A 19,680-nucleotide genomic window follows, 5' to 3' on the forward strand; every position below is an offset into this window, starting at 1 on the left:
TTAATTTACTTAACACACCACTTCAAATACACAATTAGGCCTGGTTAATATCATTAAAATTGACTATGCTCTGATTTTAGGTAATTGCTAGAAGTGTTCCTCTGGTTTTAATTTTAGTCCAGAAACTGATTTAACCTGATATTTCTGACTGCTGATTAGTAATGGTTTTAATTTTTCTAATTTATTTTATTATTTATGTCCAGAGCCTCTGTTCATTTTACAGTGCAGACTCATTGTTAGGTAATATTTGGTCTTAGTTTTCATTTGTGGCATTTTCTCATTGGATTAATTTTCAGTACAGACACACTGTTTAAACTGATGCATCTCTTGAAGCTTGTGAATTTGTAAAGGGTGTATATATAGCTAAGGAATCATAGCACAGTTCCACATCAGCGATATGACTTAATTAAAAACTGAACTTGTGTAATGTCCCACTGTCAATTTTGGAGATATGAATTGGATGTAGTATAACAAAAACTATGATGAACAAGGTATCTATGAAAAAAAATAAAAAATCTAATGTCACACTTGAGTTATTACCTTTGTGCAATTGTTGGCTTTTGGCTCAAGTTCTTCCACTTTTGTAATCTGTTTTAAAAAATCTGATTCTTGCATTCCGGGCTGGGAACCTCGTCTTTTGAACACCGCTTTTGGGCTTGAAAGGATCACCTGAAGACTTACAGCAAATCCTATAGCGAACAAGACAAGGATTAGACTAAGCCATTATTGTTTGGACAAAATAAAGACCTGCAGCATCATAGCAAAAAATCCAAGAGATGGAAAATGGCATTTTTATTGGCATTGAATAAGAAAAATGTCACTGTAGCACATAACGTTATTATAACTTGGTGATGAAATAAATATTTCGGCAACCTCTAGCTGCAACTCATTCAGAAATACGGGTTTCTTCTAGGATCACCTCAGGGAATAAAGGCAGACAAGTTGCTAAGACACTTTGAATCTCAATTATGGAATTGTTGTAGACACTCTGGAATATATTAAACCACTATGCTAAATGTAAATATTGGTAAATATGTACTTGTTGAGCAGGTTTTGTTTTGGTATTTCTTAGTCTACAACTTGATTGTAGGGTTGTGAAGACATGGCAACTACCAATTTATTTATTTTTTATACGAATATCTTTATGAACCAATAGCACGTTATAGAGATGACATTAATCAATTTACCATTATTATGTGTTCGTTCTACTTGTTAACATGTAATTGGGACAGTTATGAAAACTGGTGCATTTAGCATAGCAACCAGTCACACATTTTCTGTAATTCTGCATGTGCAGTCTAGACAATGGAAGCAATCTGCAGCATTCTGGATGGTTTTGCTATGTACCACACGTGTTGGCTGTCATACTCTCAGGAAGACTATGCAATGAATGGAAATAAAACATCTTGAGCTTTTAATTATAGTTACAACAAACCCTGTTAAAAGTATAGTAGGTAACAAATGGTAAAACAGTCATAATACTGAAGCCTAGTGTAAAGCACTACAGAATATGCTGGTGCTATATAAATAAATATTGATAATACTGGTATGGAGAGCAGAGTCTGGTGTCATGAACATGACCCTCTTCTTAATACCACACTAATTACCATCCGTGATCTCCAGACATGCTTCAAAAGCCACTCATGGTCCATCTACACATTTATCTCCAAACATGGGCACTGAAAACGCAGACCTTTCATGAGCTCACTGCGGGTAAGTTCTTTTCCCTTCCAATACGCTGATAGTTCTTCTCAACTCAAATGGTAATAGAGTGTATGCAAATTGATATTGTTTCTGTGTGATGAAGCTGGAAACAGGGAAATGTACAATGTAACCAAACTGAAAGAGTTGCAACACATTATTATAGACTTTATCACTTTGCAGCTGGAGTTATTTATCCTAAAAAAAAAAACCTCCAAAAGTTTAGACATTCTATTAAAAAAATACAGTTTATACTGTCCACACATATCAATAATATTGGAATACTACAGTTCTAGCAGCTGCTTGCATCCCAGAAACACAGATCCAAATTACAGGGATGCAAGGATTGTTGTGTTTTTTTTTTCAAAACATGATTGTGTGCGGAGCTTTACACAGGTCCCAAATTATAATCCTAGAGTAAAGCCTTGAGATGACTATCGTTTTAGTGATGTAAGAGTAATGCACTTTACCCACTTTGTACCATATTGGCAAGTAATGCATTTCAATGGTTCAGCAGGCAAGCACTCTCAGGTTGTCTGAAAGTTTGTAACACTGCACAACAGGAATAGTGCACACTTTTTGGGTGTTTTAAGTTACAAGATTGGTCACAGTGCATGTCTGAATACATCATGTGCTGCTTGATTTACATGGTTTGTTTGTAGAGTGTTTTATACACCTGGACAGTAGTTGGAGCAAAATACCAGGCTTGTACAACATTGTTATGACAAAAAGATGAAGTTAAGCAAAACAAGCAATATAATTGGTGCTTTGTCTGTTATTTGGTTTTGCTTTACTGTATAAATTACTTTTAAAAATAAAAATGTTAGAGATGTCTAAGCACATAAGTCTCTATTGGTAAAGTCCTCTGCCATATGCGAGATGCTCGCAATCCTGATATTAAGGTTGCCAAGCTTTGACAATTTACTTTTTTTTTTCTTTTATTATAAGTAATTCCCTAGGGCTTGATTTGTTTTAAAGAAATATATGTAACTATATAGCAGTTACAAAAGCAGATTGATGTCTTCCATCCTATGATACATTATTTTCTTAAATGTACAGTAGCAATCCTTGTAATTTACATGTTTAATTAAAATATACTAAAGCAATCCTACCCCAGAAGGGCTGTAAACACCTGAATTGCTGAAACTCCTAACTCTAATATTAAAAGTTATCTCTAAATAATAGAAGGTCATTTCAAGCATGGATGTTTCTTTTCTATTTTAATTCTTTATTAACCAAGTGTCCATATGTAGCAAAACACATCCAACCTACCTAACCTGGTAATCAACAATAAAAAAGAACAAAAGGGAGAATAAGGGGAAACCGTAACTTAAATTCACAATTAAAGTATACAAACTAGGAGGAAAAGTGAAAGAGGAAAAAGTAGAGTGAATGTGCCTGCTGGACAACCATTCAATCTGGATAATTCTGATCACCACACCCTTTCAGCATGGGATCTTGGTACGTGGAAAAGGAAAGGATTGTGTTCTCAGAAATTTGTTTTGTTGGTAGGCCAGTCTATTCCTTTGTGTTTGCAATTATGAGGGGGGTCGATCATGGATCCAGTTCATTCCAAATAACATCTTTAAAAGTGCTTTCACTTCTTTCTAAAGTCTTTCCAAGTTTCACAATATATGGTATTACCCATTCACAATACACTCTATTAAAAGCTTATACGTGTGTGGGTATTTTTGGGCGTTAGGTACCAATTTGTAGTTACTTTATATGAATATTCTTTATCTGTTATGTATACGGATGATTTTGCTGTAAACCAGTTCTCTCTAGGGTCATTCCACATCAGATTACCCAAAAAAACATGAAATGTCCACCACCCATCTCAGATTTTACGAGAGGATGTCAAAACAACTATTTCTGCCAAATATCTCAACTGTCTGACAGTTGATTAAACATTGATTTTTCAATGTATTAAATATTTTACTAATCACGGCTTCTTTATCCAGTTTATTAGAAGTATCACGTGTGTTTATTAAGGAATCCACACAAAATTTGGACCTCTAAAGTAACTCTTCCTCCCGAATCCAATAATCCAAACCAAATTACTTTATCTGCCTCATGTTTTGCGTTATGGCAAAAATGCACGTTTTTCGAATATAATTTAAAAAAGTATATATTACTACCACAAAAAAAATCAGCAGGGTACTCTGTTTCATAGTGGAGAAAAAAATAATAATGAAGTTGATGCTCGATGATTGCTGTACAGCATACATAATTTACACATTGTTAAAAACCATACCAAAAAAGTGAACTAAATTGAGCCAATGCGATAAAACTCCCATACAGGAAATTAAACAAACACAAACTGATGGGAAGGGGATTCCTTTTAGAGAGACTGAAACTTTCTAGAGAAAGAGAGAGGGAGACACAGAAAGAGTCAATCATGGCAGCTGCTCATTTGGTAGTCTTTTAAATACGGACTGCCATATTACTATTTACTCAAAAACCATTGGATTACATAGCTGGGACCACTTTACATTTGACATTAGGGATCCCATTTTTTGGGGGTGTTTAAAAAAGGTATATATTACTACCAGAAAAAAAATCAGCAGGGTACTCTGTTTCATAGTGGAGAAACAAAATTATGAAGTTGATGTTTGATTACTGTTGTACCGCATACATAATTAACACAAGAAAACATGAAATTTAAAACCTTTAACTTGAGTCCATAACTGAAGTTGAGTCAACAATCTTATTATTTTTCCCTTCTTTGGAATTTGTTATAACGGTCTGTAATTTTCCTTAAAGTGTCAGCAGAAAGTGTATACTGCTTCCAGTACTTCCTTGGATAGTAGGCACTTCCGTTACACAGAGGACGTGAATAAAAGGATCAAAACACTTATCTCTTGAAGGCCAAGACAGCACATTTGTTGATTGGTTTTGTTTCATTAAGTGTATCAGCACAACTTGGGCCTGATTCATTACATTGAATGATATACCTAATGTACCAGATGTTATCATACACTGCTGCTATGTATGTTCCAAGTTGCAGATCACTTTTGTCCACATTTTTTGTGACTGTGGTCATAGTGACACTAACTTTGGTTCCTCCTGTCTTTATGTCGTCTGATGACAATAGATATATGTGTAGCTCATCATTACTAATAGGCATTTAACTGTCCCTCCAATGCCATCACATGGACTCTTACCATGAGATGTGGGGAAAAAAAACCTCATTCTGCTTGAATGTTGAATTCATTCTTATTGAAGCATAAATTATAAAAGTGTTTGCAGTTCTTGTATTGTGCACTAGCACCATCACTAAAGTAGTAAACATACTCCAATTTTGACAATAGTATTACTAAGTGTTTCATAACTACCGTAATGAAGGCATGCACAGTTATGGCTACATGGTCACGGGTATCGCTAATAACGCACAGGCTCACACAGTTTGAAGTGTCACAATCATCTTGCCTAAAATATACAACAAGCTGACAGTCACCGTGTTCTTTGTTCCACTTCAGTGACATAACTTTTAAGCTTTTTCTGGCTCCTTTTTTGAGAGACAAGAAAGGATTACAGCATGTTTTCTGAAATTCTTCATATCTTAGCAGCAGAAGCTTTTCATGATGGTAGCAGACTGGGGTTTCAGGATCATTGGTTACTGCATTTGAAACTTCAGTTCTCAGAATCAACAGTTCTTTTTCTTCATCTGTAAAGTGTCCCAGCTATGTAATCCAATGGTTTTTGAGTAAATAATATTATGGCAGTCCGTATGTAAAAGACTACCAAATGAGCAGCTGCCATGATTGACTCTTTCTGTGTCTCCCTCTCTTTCTCTGGAAAGTTTCAGTTTTGGTCTCTGTAAAGGGAATCCCCTTCCCATCAGTTTCTGTTTGTTTCATTTCCTGTATGGGAGTTTTATGCCATTTGGCTCAGTTCAGTGCACTTTTTTGGTATGGTTTTTAACAATGTGTAAATTATGTATGTTGTACAGCAGTAATCGAACATCAACTTCATTATCTGTTTTCTCCACTATGAAGGAGTATCCAGCTGATTTTTTTGTGATAGTAATTTATACCTTTTTTAAACACACCCCAAAAAATGGGATCCCTAATGTTAATTGAATCTAGCGTTTTTAATTATATTCGAAAAACATGCGTTTTTGATGTAACGCAAAACATGAGGCAGATAAAGTAATTTGGTTTGGATTTTTGGATTCGGGAAGAAGAGTTACCTTAGGGGTCCGAATTTTGTGTTGATTCCTTAATAAAAATGTAATACTTCAAATAAACTGGATAAAGAAGCCACGATTAGTAAAATATTTAATAAATTGAAAGATCAATATTTAATCAACTAATGGTCAGACAGTCAAGATATTTGGCAGAAATAGTTGTTTTGACCTCTTCTTTTAACTAAAAAATTTTTGTAGAAATCATCTGAGATGGGTGGTGGAAAACCCTGGTTGAACTGACATGGAATGACCCTATAGACAAATCAAAGTCCAGATTTACCATTTTCAGATATGATTTGATTTCAATGTGTAGGAGGGGTAACAAAGTGGAGGACATGAGGAGCAGAATGAGAGAAGTATACATAAAAGATAGGTCAATGGAGGTAGTGAAAAGGAGGGCAATTGTAGAAGGCAGAGTAAGGCTACTAGGTGGCAGTGCAGGCAAACTACAAGTAGAAGAGAGAGCAAGAAAAAACTAGGTAAAAGAAATGGGGAATGAATTAAATATTGAGCGACAGATAGGAAAGGAAAGACTGAAAGGGAATAGAGAAGAGAAAACAAGTTGGGGATAATGATTAAACAGCTTATATGCATTAAACTTTATGAACACATGATCTCATCTTGTACTTGTGTAAAGAGCAAAGTGCTTACAAAGTTTTAGGGAACCAGTTCCTTCTACATTAAATATCCTTGGTATTAGATTGGCCTATTCATTCCTCATGTCATAAAGTCCATATAGGAGAGCTTGAGAAGTCCAATATGACACGTTTTATTGAATTTATTGAGTGGCCTAATACACTGATCTGGATTATATGGAGGTAGAGCGTTTATTGTTTAACTATAGTCTGCATATAACAAAGCTTTTGTTCTCGCACCTGATCCCAAATTGAGAGGTCTCGATGGGAAGTTTGGAAAAACTCATTTTGGTCTTAAATATCCTTAATGTAAATAATTGCGATTACATTCTACACAAATTCTGAAGGGGAGTCCCCATAGATAATCAACATGGTGTGACTTATATTACTCTATTTAAATATCTCAGAAGATCTCCTTGCCAGATCCAATTGGAAGTATATTTGTGTCTACTTGAATTGGCCGCTTGTTCTGCTGCCATTGACACTCTTTTTAGTGCAAAAAAAGTACATCCTAGTAATCACATCCCTTTGTGTTTTCCCAGATCATGGGAGGTTACATAGTGCTCTGTGAGATCTGTTCAGCTCTCAGGGGTTCAAAAGGAGGTTGAGTAGAATGGCACAAAGTAGATCCATTAAGAAAGTGTTTAATTACTGTATGTCCCCAGGGTCACCTTCAGTCTTGTCTTTCTCCTCGATCTGATTTGCTTATCTTCTTGATGATCTCTCAAATCTGGGAGTAGATGTCATTTATGCTGCTTTCAAATCTAGTGCTTGGCTCTGTTTACTGCTTCACATGGTCTCTAAAATATGAACGCAAGAATCTAGAGCTGAGACATTCTTAGAAAGGGTCTGGGCTGTTTGTATCATTCAGACTGTAGCACTTTTTCTATATTGGACAGTAATTCCCTGAAGTCTTGTTTCATTGTTAACTTCAAAGCCATCGTGGGAGCACAAGGAAGTCCACTTTTGTGTTCAGTTGGAGCTTCAGAGACCTATTAGCGTGGGCTGCCTTCATTCATGCATTCATAAGCGGGAAAGTATAATTTAACAGCAATCTCAGCCTGCAGTATAAATCTAAATAAAATCAGGTCTTGCGAGAGCTCCCAGTTTTAGCTGCCATCACCATTAACCACTAAGCATCCTCATAATTCAGTTTTATAGCTGCTTTTATGACCTTGTTTTTGAGCTGTATTACATGCTAAATATAAGGGGCCATTTATAATATCTGCACTCGAGCACCCTACAGTCTTGGTCTGCCATTGCGTTTAATAGTTCATCAGTTTGGCAGGATTGTTGTTCTACTCTCTAATTTTGACACTATTATAATTATTTGATCCACACAGTACATGTTATACTTTATATAATAGGGATAGATCTGAGGAAAGGGCTGGACAACAGTAGCTAGGCCTGCTGTAGTGGAATCTGTGAGACCTTTTAAAATATTTGAAATCTCTAGGGTGAGTCAAAAGATTTTGAACTATTTTGAATTCGTTTATTATATTGTATCTAGAAAAGTCTGTTTTATGAAGTATTTTAGCAGAGGATTCTATCCCAGGACCCAAATGAAAGCATTTTCTATCTTTTGGGATGACCCAGTTTTCACATGAGTCAATGCATTGGATCCCTTCTATCCTTCTGCTTCTTCAGCAGTCTCTACAGAAGTCTTCCTTACAAGTGAGTACAGGGGTTACTACTTGTGAAAGAAGTGTGGGTGCCAGGGAAGACAACATCTGTACTAGTCTGGTATGTGGATGAAAAAAAATAAAAAAAGTTTACGCCTAGGTGTTGGCTTTAGGACTCATTCTCAGGTTTAAAATAATAATAATAATAATGCAATACTTGTATTGTTTAATTACTTTACTGTCAAATACAAATAGAGGATCAAGAGAATTCATACTAAAGGGTAAGGGGACTCATTTTGGAGTTTTGAGGTAATGTGTTTGTAATCTTTTGATAGCTTCCCACCCTGGCTCCACTGCATTCCTGGTAGGTTTTATTTACTATTTATTAAAATAGCCCAGACATATTAAGCAGCATGCAGATAATGTATGCCCTTTGTCCGGTACATAAAATTGTCACCAGGATTGTGTTTGATATTGCAAATCTTAGATTTGTGTGCTTTGACCCTTATCTTTCTCAATAGATTTTTGTCTGGCTAATATTGAAGTGTATACATACAACATTTTTTCCCCCAGCACACTGCTATAGCCAGCAACAGATCTGCCATTTCTACTGTAGATAAAAATGCAAAAGTCTTTGTTGCACACATTTGCAAATGTATGTTTAAGCCATCCTGCCACGCCAAGGCGCTTTTGCATATAGGATGGTCCTACTCTAAGGGGGGGGAGTGCTGACATTGGATTGCTATTTGGAGGCTTCTGGGGTACCTCTTTGGTAAGTGGGCTCTCAATTTAAAAACACATATGTATGGCCCAAATATATGGGACTCTCATTGTTTAGAGTAGGACCATCCTATATGCAAAAGCGCCTTGGCGTGGCAGGATGGCTTAAACATACATTTGCAAATGTGTGCAACAAAGACTTTTGCATTTTTATCTACAGTAGAAATGGCAGATCTGTTGCTGGCTATAGCAGTGTGCTGGGGAAAAAATGTTGTGTGTATGTTCCTTGCAGGATAACCCCACCCTTTCAGCACCTGTTATGGCCTATAAATTGATTTGAGCAGCTTCCACTTTTGTATTTGTCTGAGAGGCATGTTGGTGTCAGTAGCTGAGGGGGAGTGCTGACATTGGATTGCTATTTGGAGGCTTCTGGGGTACCTCTTTGGTAAGTTAGCTCTCAATTTAAAAACACATATGTATGGCCCAAATATAGGGACTCTCATTGTTTAGAGTAGGACCATCCTATATGCAAAAGCGCCTTGGCGTGGCAGGATGGCTTAAACATACATTTGCAAATGTGTGCAACAAAGACTTTTGCATTTTTATCTACAGTAGAAATGGCAGATCTGTTGCTGGCTATAGCAGTGTGCTGGGGGAAAAAATGTTGTATGTATGTTCCTTGCAGGATAACCCCACCCTTTCAGCACCTGTTATGGCCTATAAATTGATTTGAGCAGCTTCCACTTTTGTATTTGTCTGAGAGGCATGTTGGTGTCAGTAGCTGAGGGGGAGTGCTGACATTGGATTGCTATTTGGAGGCTTCTGGGGTACCTCTTTGGTAAGTTAGCTCTCAATTTAAAAACACATATGTATGGCCCAAATATAGGGACTCTCATTGTTTAGAGTAGGACCATCCTATATGCAAAAGCGCCTTGGCGTGGCAGGATGGCTTAAACATACATTTGCAAATGTGTGCAACAAAGACTTTTGCATTTTTATCTACAGTAGAAATGGCAGATCTGTTGCTGGCTATAGCAGTGTGCTGGGGGAAAAAATGTTGTATGTATGTTCCTTGCAGGATAACCCCACCCTTTCAGCACCTGTTATGGCCTATAAATTGATTTGAGCAGCTTCCACTTTTGTATTTGTCTGAGAGGCATGTTGGTGTCAGTAGCTGAGGGGGAGTGCTGACATTGGATTGCTATTTGGAGGCTTCTGGGGTACCTCTTTGGTAAGTTAGCTCTCAATTTAAAAACACATATGTATGGCCCAAATATAGGGACTCTCATTGTTTAGAGTAGGACCATCCTATATGCAAAAGCGCCTTGGCGTGGCAGGATGGCTTAAACATACATTTGCAAATGTGTGCAACAAAGACTTTTGCATTTTTATCTACAGTAGAAATGGCAGATCTGTTGCTGGCTATAGCAGTGTGCTGGGGGAAAAAATGTTGTATGTATGTTCCTTGCAGGATAACCCCACCCTTTCAGCACCTGTTATGGCCTATAAATTGATTTGAGCAGCTTCCACTTTTGTATTTGTCTGAGAGGCATGTTGGTGTCAGTAGCTGAGGGGGAGTGCTGACATTGGATTGCTATTTGGAGGCTTCTGGGGTACCTCTTTGGTAAGTTAGCTCTCAATTTAAAAACACATATGTATGGCCCAAATATAGGGACTCTCATTGTTTAGAGTAGGACCATCCTATATGCAAAAGCGCCTTGGCGTGGCAGGATGGCTTAAACATACATTTGCAAATGTGTGCAACAAAGACTTTTGCATTTTTATCTACAGTAGAAATGGCAGATCTGTTGCTGGCTATAGCAGTGTGCTGGGGGAAAAAATGTTGTATGTATGTTCCTTGCAGGATAACCCCACCCTTTCAGCACCTGTTATGGCCTATAAATTGATTTGAGCAGCTTCCACTTTTGTATTTGTCTGAGAGGCATGTTGGTGTTAGTAGCTGAGGGGGAGTGCTGACATTGGATTGCTATTTGGAGGCTTCTGGGGTACCTCTTTGGTAAGTTAGCTCTCAATTTAAAAACACATATGTATGGCCCAAATATAGGGACTCTCATTGTTTAGAGTAGGACCATCCTATATGCAAAAGCGCCTTGGCGTGGCAGGATGGCTTAAACATACATTTGCAAATGTGTGCAACAAAGACTTTTGCATTTTTATCTACAGTAGAAATGGCAGATCTGTTGCTGGCTATAGCAGTGTGCTGGGGGAAAAAATGTTGTATGTATGTTCCTTGCAGGATAACCCCACCCTTTCAGCACCTGTTATGGCCTATAAATTGATTTGAGCAGCTTCCACTTTTGTAATATTGAAGTGTGTTTAGAATGAAGAACAACATGACATAAATCAAGCTGTGTAAAATGAATATAAATTAATCTATAATGAATAGCACCTACAATTGTCTTCTCTCTACACTTGAATAGGAATCCTGTTCTTAGTTGATTGTCAATTTAATTTCTCGTGTGTGTATATATATATATATATATATATATATATATATATATATATATCATACTGTATTTGTAAAGCTCGAGCAACTGTATACAATGTTTTGTTATAGACAAGAAATTAATAAATGCTTTTTTTTCTTTTATCAAGACAACAAAAGAGAGAAATTGACATATCAATCTATATCTCTTTATGGGGTATTATAAGACAAAAACTTTTTCAAGGACCCATGGTTAATACAAGATATTTATATATGAACTTCCTGGGGTTGTTTATAGATTTGTGTTTCCTAAGGTATAGCCAGGGTATGAGCTCTAAATAAGTAATTCTACACCCCATGTGCCCCTGTCTCCAATACATCTTATTTTGTAGTTTTACTTAGGGATGTGCACCGGCCACTTTAAGTGTTTTGGGTTTTTGGTTCTGATTACCTTAAGGTTTTGGGTTCTAATGGGTTTAGCCAAAACACCCCCCTCAAGGTTTTGGGTTATGATTTTTTTTTTTAAAAAGCATAAAAACTACTAAAATCCTGTTTGTTTTGTTTGTTTTCACTCCTACGCTATTATTAACCTCAATAACATTCATTTTCACTCATTTCCAGTATATTCTGAACACCTCACACCTCACAATATTGTTTTTAGGCCAAAAGGTTGCACCGAGGTAGCTGGATGACTAAGCTAAGCGAGACAAGTGGGCGGCACAAACATGTGGCCCATCTAGGAGTGGCACTGCAGTGGCAGACAGGATGGCAGTTTGAAAAACTAGGCCCCAAAGAGCACATAATGCCAAAAAAAGAGGTGCAAGATGGAATTGTCCTTGGGCCCTCCCATCCACCCTTATGTTGGTGAAATAGGACATGCGCACTTTAACAAACCAATCATTTCAGCGACAGGGCCTACAAAACTGTGGCTGAAATGATTGGTTTGTTTGGGCCCCCACAAAAAAAAAGCAATTCATCTCTCCCTGTACAATGTAAACTGCCTCTACTGAGGCAAGATGTCGTCCTCATCCTCTGATTCCTCGTCCCCTTCAGTGTGTACTTCCTCATCCTCACACATTATCAATTCGTCCCCGCTGGACTCCACAATCACAGGTCCCTCTGTAGTCTCTGGAGGCCATTGCTGGTCTTCATTATAGAATTGATAATTCATTTTGATGAACATCATCTTCTCCACATTTTGCGGAAGCAACCTCCTTCACCGCTCATGGACCAGGTTCCCCGCTGCACTAAAAACTCTTTCGGAGTACACACTGGAGGGGGGACAACTCAGGTAAAATAGAGCCAGTTTGTACAGGGGCTTCCAAACTGCTTTTTTTTTCCTGCCAGTACAAGTAAGGACTGTCTGACATGTCCACTTGGATGCTGTCAGCAAAGTAATCCTCCACCATTATTTTCAATGGTGACAGCATCCAATGCAGCGACAGTAGACATGTCAGCAATCGCTGGCAGGTCCTTCAGTCCGGACCAGGTGTCGTTTATGAAATAGCTGTTTCCTCGCAGCCACAGGTGTGGAAGAAAATGAAGGAGGAGCTGTTGCCATGTCACGGTCCTCTTCAGATGACAATCTCCTGATCAGCAGGTCTTTGCACCGCTGTAGACTTGTGTCCGCCGGAAACAGAGACACAACATACGCTTTAAACCGAGGATCGAGCACGGTGGCCAGAATGTATTCCTCTGACTTTAAAAGAGTGACCACCCTCGGATCCTGGCAAAGCGTACGAAGGGCTTCATCCACAAGAGCTTCATGCTTTATGGAATCGCAATGCTTTACCAGCTCCTCCCTCACTTTCTCCAGCTGCTTCTGCAACAGCCTGGTCAGGGGAATAACCTGACTCAAGCTGGCAGTGTCGGAACTGACTTCTCGTGTGGGAAGTTCAAACGGCTGGATAACCTTGCACAACATGGAAATCCGTCTCCACTGCGCTTGACTCAGGCGCATCCCCACTCCTTTGCCTATGTCGTAGGTGGCTGTGTAGGCTTGAATGGCCTTTTGCTGCTCCTCCATCCTCTGCAGCATATAGAGGGTGGAGTTCCAGCACGTCACAACCTCTTGTTTGAGGTGATGGCAGGGCAGGTTCAGGCTTTTTTGATGGTGCTCCAGTCTTCGGTAGGCAGTGGCAGAATGGTGAAAGTATCCCACAATTTTGCGGGCCACCGCAAGCATATCCTGCACACCCCTGTCACTTTTAAGATAATGCTGCACCACCAAATTTATTGTGTGGGCAAAACATGGCACGTGCTGGAAATTGCCCATATGTAATGCCGGCACAATGTTACTGGCGTTATCCGACACCACAAATCCCCAGGAGAGTGTAAGTGGGGTAAGCCACTGCGAGATGATTTCCCTCAGTTTCTCTAAGAGGTTGTCGGCGTTGTGCCTCTTACTAAAACCGGTGATACACAACGTTGCCTGCCTTGGAACGAGCAGGCGTTTCGGAGATGCTGCTACTGATGCTGCTGCTGCTGTTGCTGCGGAAGGCGATGCATCTACCCAGTGGGCTGTCACAGTCATATAGTCCTTAGTTTGCCCTGAACCACTTGTTCACATGTCCGTGGTTAAGTGGACAGTGGGTACAACCGTATTTTTCAGAGCACTGAGGACACTTTTTCGTACTTCTCTGTACATCCCTGGTATCGCCTGCCTAGGGAAGTGGAATCTAGACGGGATTTGGTACCGGGGACACAATACCTCCATCAACCTTCTAAATCCCACTCCACTGATGGCGGACACCGGAAGCACGTCTAACACCAACATATCTGTCAAGGCTGCAGTTATCTGCTTTGCTATAGGATGACTGCTGTCGCACTTCGTGCTCATGGCAAACGACTGTTGTACGGTCAATTGCTTAGTGAAAGACGTAGCGGTCTTACGACTTCCCCTCTGGGAAGATGACCGACTCCCAGCAGCAACAGCAGCAGCGGCAGTAGTAGGCGTACCGCTGCAGGATCCTCCGGAAGAATCCCGGATTGAAGAGGACTCAGTCACGCCGGTGACATGGCCTGCAGCACTATCTCCGATCCAGATCGAGAAGGAAATTGATGAGGAGGGTGTTGCTGGTGTGGATACAAGGGATTTAGGTGTCCCTGGACTGCTGACGGTCCTAGCCACAGTTCCTGAACTAAACACAGATTTATGAAGGTTCTTCATGTGACGTATAAGGGAGGATGTCCCTAGGTGGCCAAGATCCTTACCCCTGCTTATTGCAGCTTTACATAAGGAACATATGGCAAAACATTTGTTGTCCGGATTGGGATAGAAATAATTCCAGACCGAAGAGGTGGATTTATTGGTCTTCTGGCCAGGCATGACAATGGGCTTTTTCATCCCATGGACAACTGTTTTCCCCCCCTGGTTCCTCATTTAAGAAAACCACATCAGCATCCTCCTCGTCAAGTTCCTCCTCAGCGCCAGCTACATCAATATCCTTCTCCCGGTGTACAACATTGACACTTTCATTATCCAAATCTGTAACTGCACTGTGGGTGATCCTTCCAGCATATGCAGAGGGCATGCTGCAAATGGTGGAAGGAGCCACTTCTTCCCGTACAGTGATGGGAAGGTCAGGCTTCGCAACCACCAACACATTTGGACTCGCCTTGGGGATTTGTGATGCCATGTCTTTAGAAGGCAGAGTTGTTTGCTGTGTTTTTGATGACAGCTTAACTCTTAAATTTTTTAGAAGGGGGGAGGAGGAGGGCTTAGATTGTTGTGTGAAGCTGAACCACTAGTCATGAATACGGGCCAGGGCCTAAGCCGTTCCTTGCCACTCCGTGTCGTAAATGGCATATTGGCAAGTTTACGTTTCTCCTCAGATGATTTTAATTTCTTTTTTTTTTATCATTTGAGTGACCTTTTGGCTTTTTGGGTTTTACATGCCCTCTACTATGACATTGGGCATCGGTCTTGGCAGACGACATTGATGGCATTTCATTGTCTATGTTATGACTAGTGGCAGCAGCTTCAGCATTAGGAGGAAGTGGTTCCTGATCTTTCCCTACTTTATCCTCCAAATTTTTGTACTCCATTATATGCAGCACAAGAGAGCGTACCCCTAAACCACACACACCCGGCAAAGGCTTTAAAAATTATATGCGGCACAGGACAGTACCACTGGACTTATACTGCAGGATCAGTGAACTTGGTTATATAGCAGTACCACTGGACGTATACTGCAGGATCAGTGAACTTAGTTATATAGCAGTACCACTGGACTTATACTGCAGGATCAGTGAACTTATATAGCAGTACCAATGGACACAGGACAGCACCACTGGAATTATGGCAGCACCACCACTGGACTGAGCAGGACAGAGCACAGGACACCACCACTGGACTGAGCAGGACAGAGCACACCACTAACACACCCTCCCTCTTCCATGATCAATGCCCGAGTGAAGATTGCGGCGACAAGCTGGGACTAATATGAATCCGGATCTTGCGAGATCCGACGGTGGGATTATGACATTTTGCCTCGTTTTGAGTTTTGCGATTGGCAGGAATACCCGAACAGTGCTCGGATTAGGCTCGGATCGGCACTGTTCGGGGGTGTTCTGATTTCTAAAATCCAAGCCCGCTCATCCCTAGTTTTACTGGATATAGGAAAAATACTAAATAGCATAAAAATGATTGATATTTGAACTCAGAGGTGTGTTTCACATTGAGGATTGGGCTGGAACAGTTCAGAAAAAGGTGTATCTTAGAGTTCACGGTTGAATGAAAGATAAGTTTTCCTCAGTGAAATGTACCAACAAATAAGTGAATAGACTTAAGATAAGACATTTCTTTACTTCCCCCTGAACCATACTGCCTTGGCATGTATGATAAATACATACATGCCACTAGGTTGATAATCTTCACTGATTCAAAACTGACAAACGTCCAGGTTAATTCCGAAACGGGGGAGCCTGTTAGTGCAATCTGTGGATAACTGAAAACATGGGATAGCGGTCATAGTTTGATTACATTTAAGATATGGTGAACAATCTGATTATTATAGGTCATTGTGCTTGTTTTGAGGGGACACATGCACATATGTGGTAACATCTGCCCAATTGGTTGATATCACTACCTGTGTGGACAGTTTTGGAGTAATGAAAGTTAATGTGTTTGTCATGCTTTAAATAAGTCTGTATACATGTACACTATTCTGATAACACATATATTATCTATAATATCAATGCCATCTCCTGGAGTAGACAGTAGCATACAGCAATAGAGAAGTCAGACAAGTCCATGATTTTGGTACAACTGGCATTAGGCAGTTTTATTAGGAACAAAAGAATAAAGATGACTTCAAATCAAGCACCTTGCCTGTCTGACACTACACACAGGAACACCCTCTCTCCTGTGAAGGACCTTGTGTCCAACACACATACAGAATACAGAGTTATTTGGTCCCCATTTGCAGAGTCTCTCAGGAGTCAACTAATCTCCGTCTCAAGCCTGAGAGACAGAGGAAACTGCCTAGCAGCTTTTTGTCAGCACCTTGCAGGTGCAACTCCTGAGTACCAGCACTTGCTATCTGGTTTGAAATCTCAAATGGGCTTTATAAATGAAACTCACCCTTTTCTCTCCATTTATACATCAGGGAACCTTATATCAGCTCTTCTATAGCCGAACACACTCTTTGAGAAGTTTCTTTTCCCACATACAGACAATGGCCCTGAGGTTTAAAGCATATAAGACATACAGTCTGGGACATAATCATCTGTCATTCACCACTTGCCCAGAGCTTCTGTCACATATATATTATGCACACAGTAGCATTAGGCAGCTTAACAAATGATAATAAGCAGAGCATCCTTAATACTAGATGACCACCTACCAGTTTTCTTTTTTAGGGGCAATAGATGGCCACAAATGTTTGCTGCAGTTTTTTCGAATCCATTTCCATCCATACATTCATTTTTATTAATCACAATATTTTCCACAAAATTGGTACCTTGCTATTGGATGTCTTGCTTGCATGAGAGCTATATAAGTAGCAGGGAGAAGGAAGTTATAGTGCCATTTTATAAGTCATTGACAAGAAGTATTAACTGCCTTAAGTATTGTGTAAGGGCTACTAATGTAGCACGTAGGCATATACATCTCCTCACTTGTCTAACTCAACCCCTTCTGTTCTGCACAAGATCTTAATCTCTCTTCCACACACATATTAACAGAACTTTTTCCGGGCTGCACCCATTTTGTGGCATTTTCTCCCTTGCACGATAAGACTTTCCTCTAGTGTTCAAACGTTCTCTGAAAACCCACCTCTTCAGACAAGCTTATCATATTCCTCAACCACCAGCTTAATCTCGCTAGGTTACCCTATTACCACCCTCTACACAGCTAACACAAGAAAAAAAACCTCTGACCAACATAGTTGTGTGACTGAGCATACAGCTCACTAAATACTTTTTCACCTTTGCATTCTAGCTAGATAAATATGCAATATGATGTAGCACTTATCATTGTGTATCAAACCATTGTCCCATAGATTGTAAGCTTGCAAGCAGAGCCCTCTTACCTCTCTATATGCATTACCCAGTAGCATATATAGCAGCTTATTGCTGGAAGGGTATGCTGTGACTTGTAGTTTCGCAACGCCTGGAGTGTCACAGGTTAGCCCACACTGATATATACTATGCTATCAAATTTTATGTTTCTGTAAATATTATTTACTGCTTGTTGCTGACCTTCTGCCTGTGGTCTGATCATTCTTGTCTGCTGCCTGTCCTGACCTGTGGTTTGACTACCATATTGCCTTATAATTTTGTATTGTATTCTGTATTTTGTATTCGTTCTGTCACTGGCCTGTTGGACAGCTCCAAGGTACACTAGTGTGACTGCTGACCACCCCTTGGGCTGCCAAAGAAGATCCTGGAAACATAACAGGTGGTTTCCTAAAGGCCAAAACCCAGTATGATATATTCCTACTCTGAGGAGACTCTGACAGCATTTCCAGTACAGTTAGTACTTTTTTCCATCTTTTCCAAGGTGCTATTAAAGACACCTAAAAATCCTGAGTAGAACCTAATATTCAGCCTAAGCATGAGTGAAGCAGCTTAAATAGCTACTTAACCAGCCACTTTCATCTAGGAAACAGATTCTGCCAAAAAGTTCAGTTGTACACCAATTTTGTTTTCCAGGTGTTGCCATTTAGCACCCTACTACTGAAGAAACAACCTATGGAGAAACTATCTGTAGAAAACCACATGAGGACATGAGAAAGTTAATATAAAGCTACTATTCTATTACTCCTGTTGTGTGAATGGTGATATGAACATTGATTATTGCTTGATGCATGTGAGAACAAGGATATCATTGTGACAGTGCCCATTGGTTTTATTTGGGTTTTTTTGTTATATATTTTTTAATTGCTCCCCCTACTCTGCTGCAGCTGGCATTTTGCTGCATTAAAAAGCTACTACTGCCTTGCACTGAGTAATATGTCTGTACAGCAGCTTCCTGGTTCATAATCTATTCAGTAAACGGCTAACAGGACAGGCTCTGGAGACACTTACAGTATAAGCAGGTCTCAACAAATATGATCAAAATCCACATGCCAACTGCAAAAGTTATTATGTATACTGGAAATATTAATCCAATGTCTACATAATGATCTAGCTGTGGCCAGTATGGCGCCCATCATATGTGTAGATACTGGATTAATATTTCCTTCCTTATTTCCATTTTAAAAGGGTGTTTCCACACTTATGGACCACCCTGTACTGTGCAAAAGCTAATACACAGATTCTCTCTGTTTCCAGTTCTAATTAGCAAGGTGACAACCAGTATCATGGCGTCTAATATTTAGGCCCATACTTGGTGCCCAAGGAAGTATCTAGTCTAATATTCAGAGAGATATCATGTGACAAGAATAGCCTACAGCTGCCAGTTATCGATCTGGATATTACCTCAATATTTTCATATTTACACATTGCATCTCTTTAGCTGGGAATAACTTTATTTTCTGAATTTCTTTTGTGACAGGAATGTAAAGAGATATAATTTTTATGAAGGGTTGTATGACAAAGATAAGGTAAAAATCTAATTTTCTAAAAGTGTTCCCATGGTTACTTCTATGCTGCACAACTCCAGAAATTTACCCCATAATTTAATTTTCTGATTCTCCTGAGTATTGGGATGCCAACTATGCATACATTCCTTTAGAAATTATATATATATATAGGAGAAAACAACTAGTCAAAGTACATGTCCTGTTTAATTAAGCATATAATATAAAATATATATATATTCCAAGCACTTTTCAGAAAGATTACCTGCCCCAAAATGTTACGGTATTTGAAACAAATTAACTTTGAGGATGAAACAGATAATCTTACAGTTAGTTGGGAAAA

The 19,680-nt window shown here is 39.4% G+C and overlaps 2 protein-coding genes across 3 annotated transcripts in view; one reads left to right on the forward strand and one right to left on the reverse strand.

Annotated features, from left to right (window-relative positions):
• The window catches only part of SMAP1 (small ArfGAP 1), a 217,649-nt gene extending 217,124 nt beyond the window's left edge, over positions 1–525 (forward strand). For both annotated transcript variants that reach the window (XM_075202595.1, XM_075202596.1), the window contains one exon: positions 1–525. This exon is cut by the window's left edge and continues 1,725 nt beyond it. The gene's annotated coding sequence lies outside the window, so the exon portion shown is untranslated.
• The window catches only part of B3GAT2 (beta-1,3-glucuronyltransferase 2), a 146,318-nt gene that overhangs the window by 2,165 nt on the left and 124,473 nt on the right, over positions 1–19,680 (reverse strand). The window contains exon 3 of the mRNA XM_075202597.1: positions 541–689. Coding sequence (XP_075058698.1) covers positions 541–689 — 149 coding nt within the window. The remainder of the gene's footprint in view (positions 1–540; positions 690–19,680) is intronic.

Source organism: Mixophyes fleayi, chromosome 3 (genome assembly GCF_038048845.1).
Source record: "Mixophyes fleayi isolate aMixFle1 chromosome 3, aMixFle1.hap1, whole genome shotgun sequence".
NCBI lineage: Eukaryota > Metazoa > Chordata > Amphibia > Anura > Limnodynastidae > Mixophyes > Mixophyes fleayi.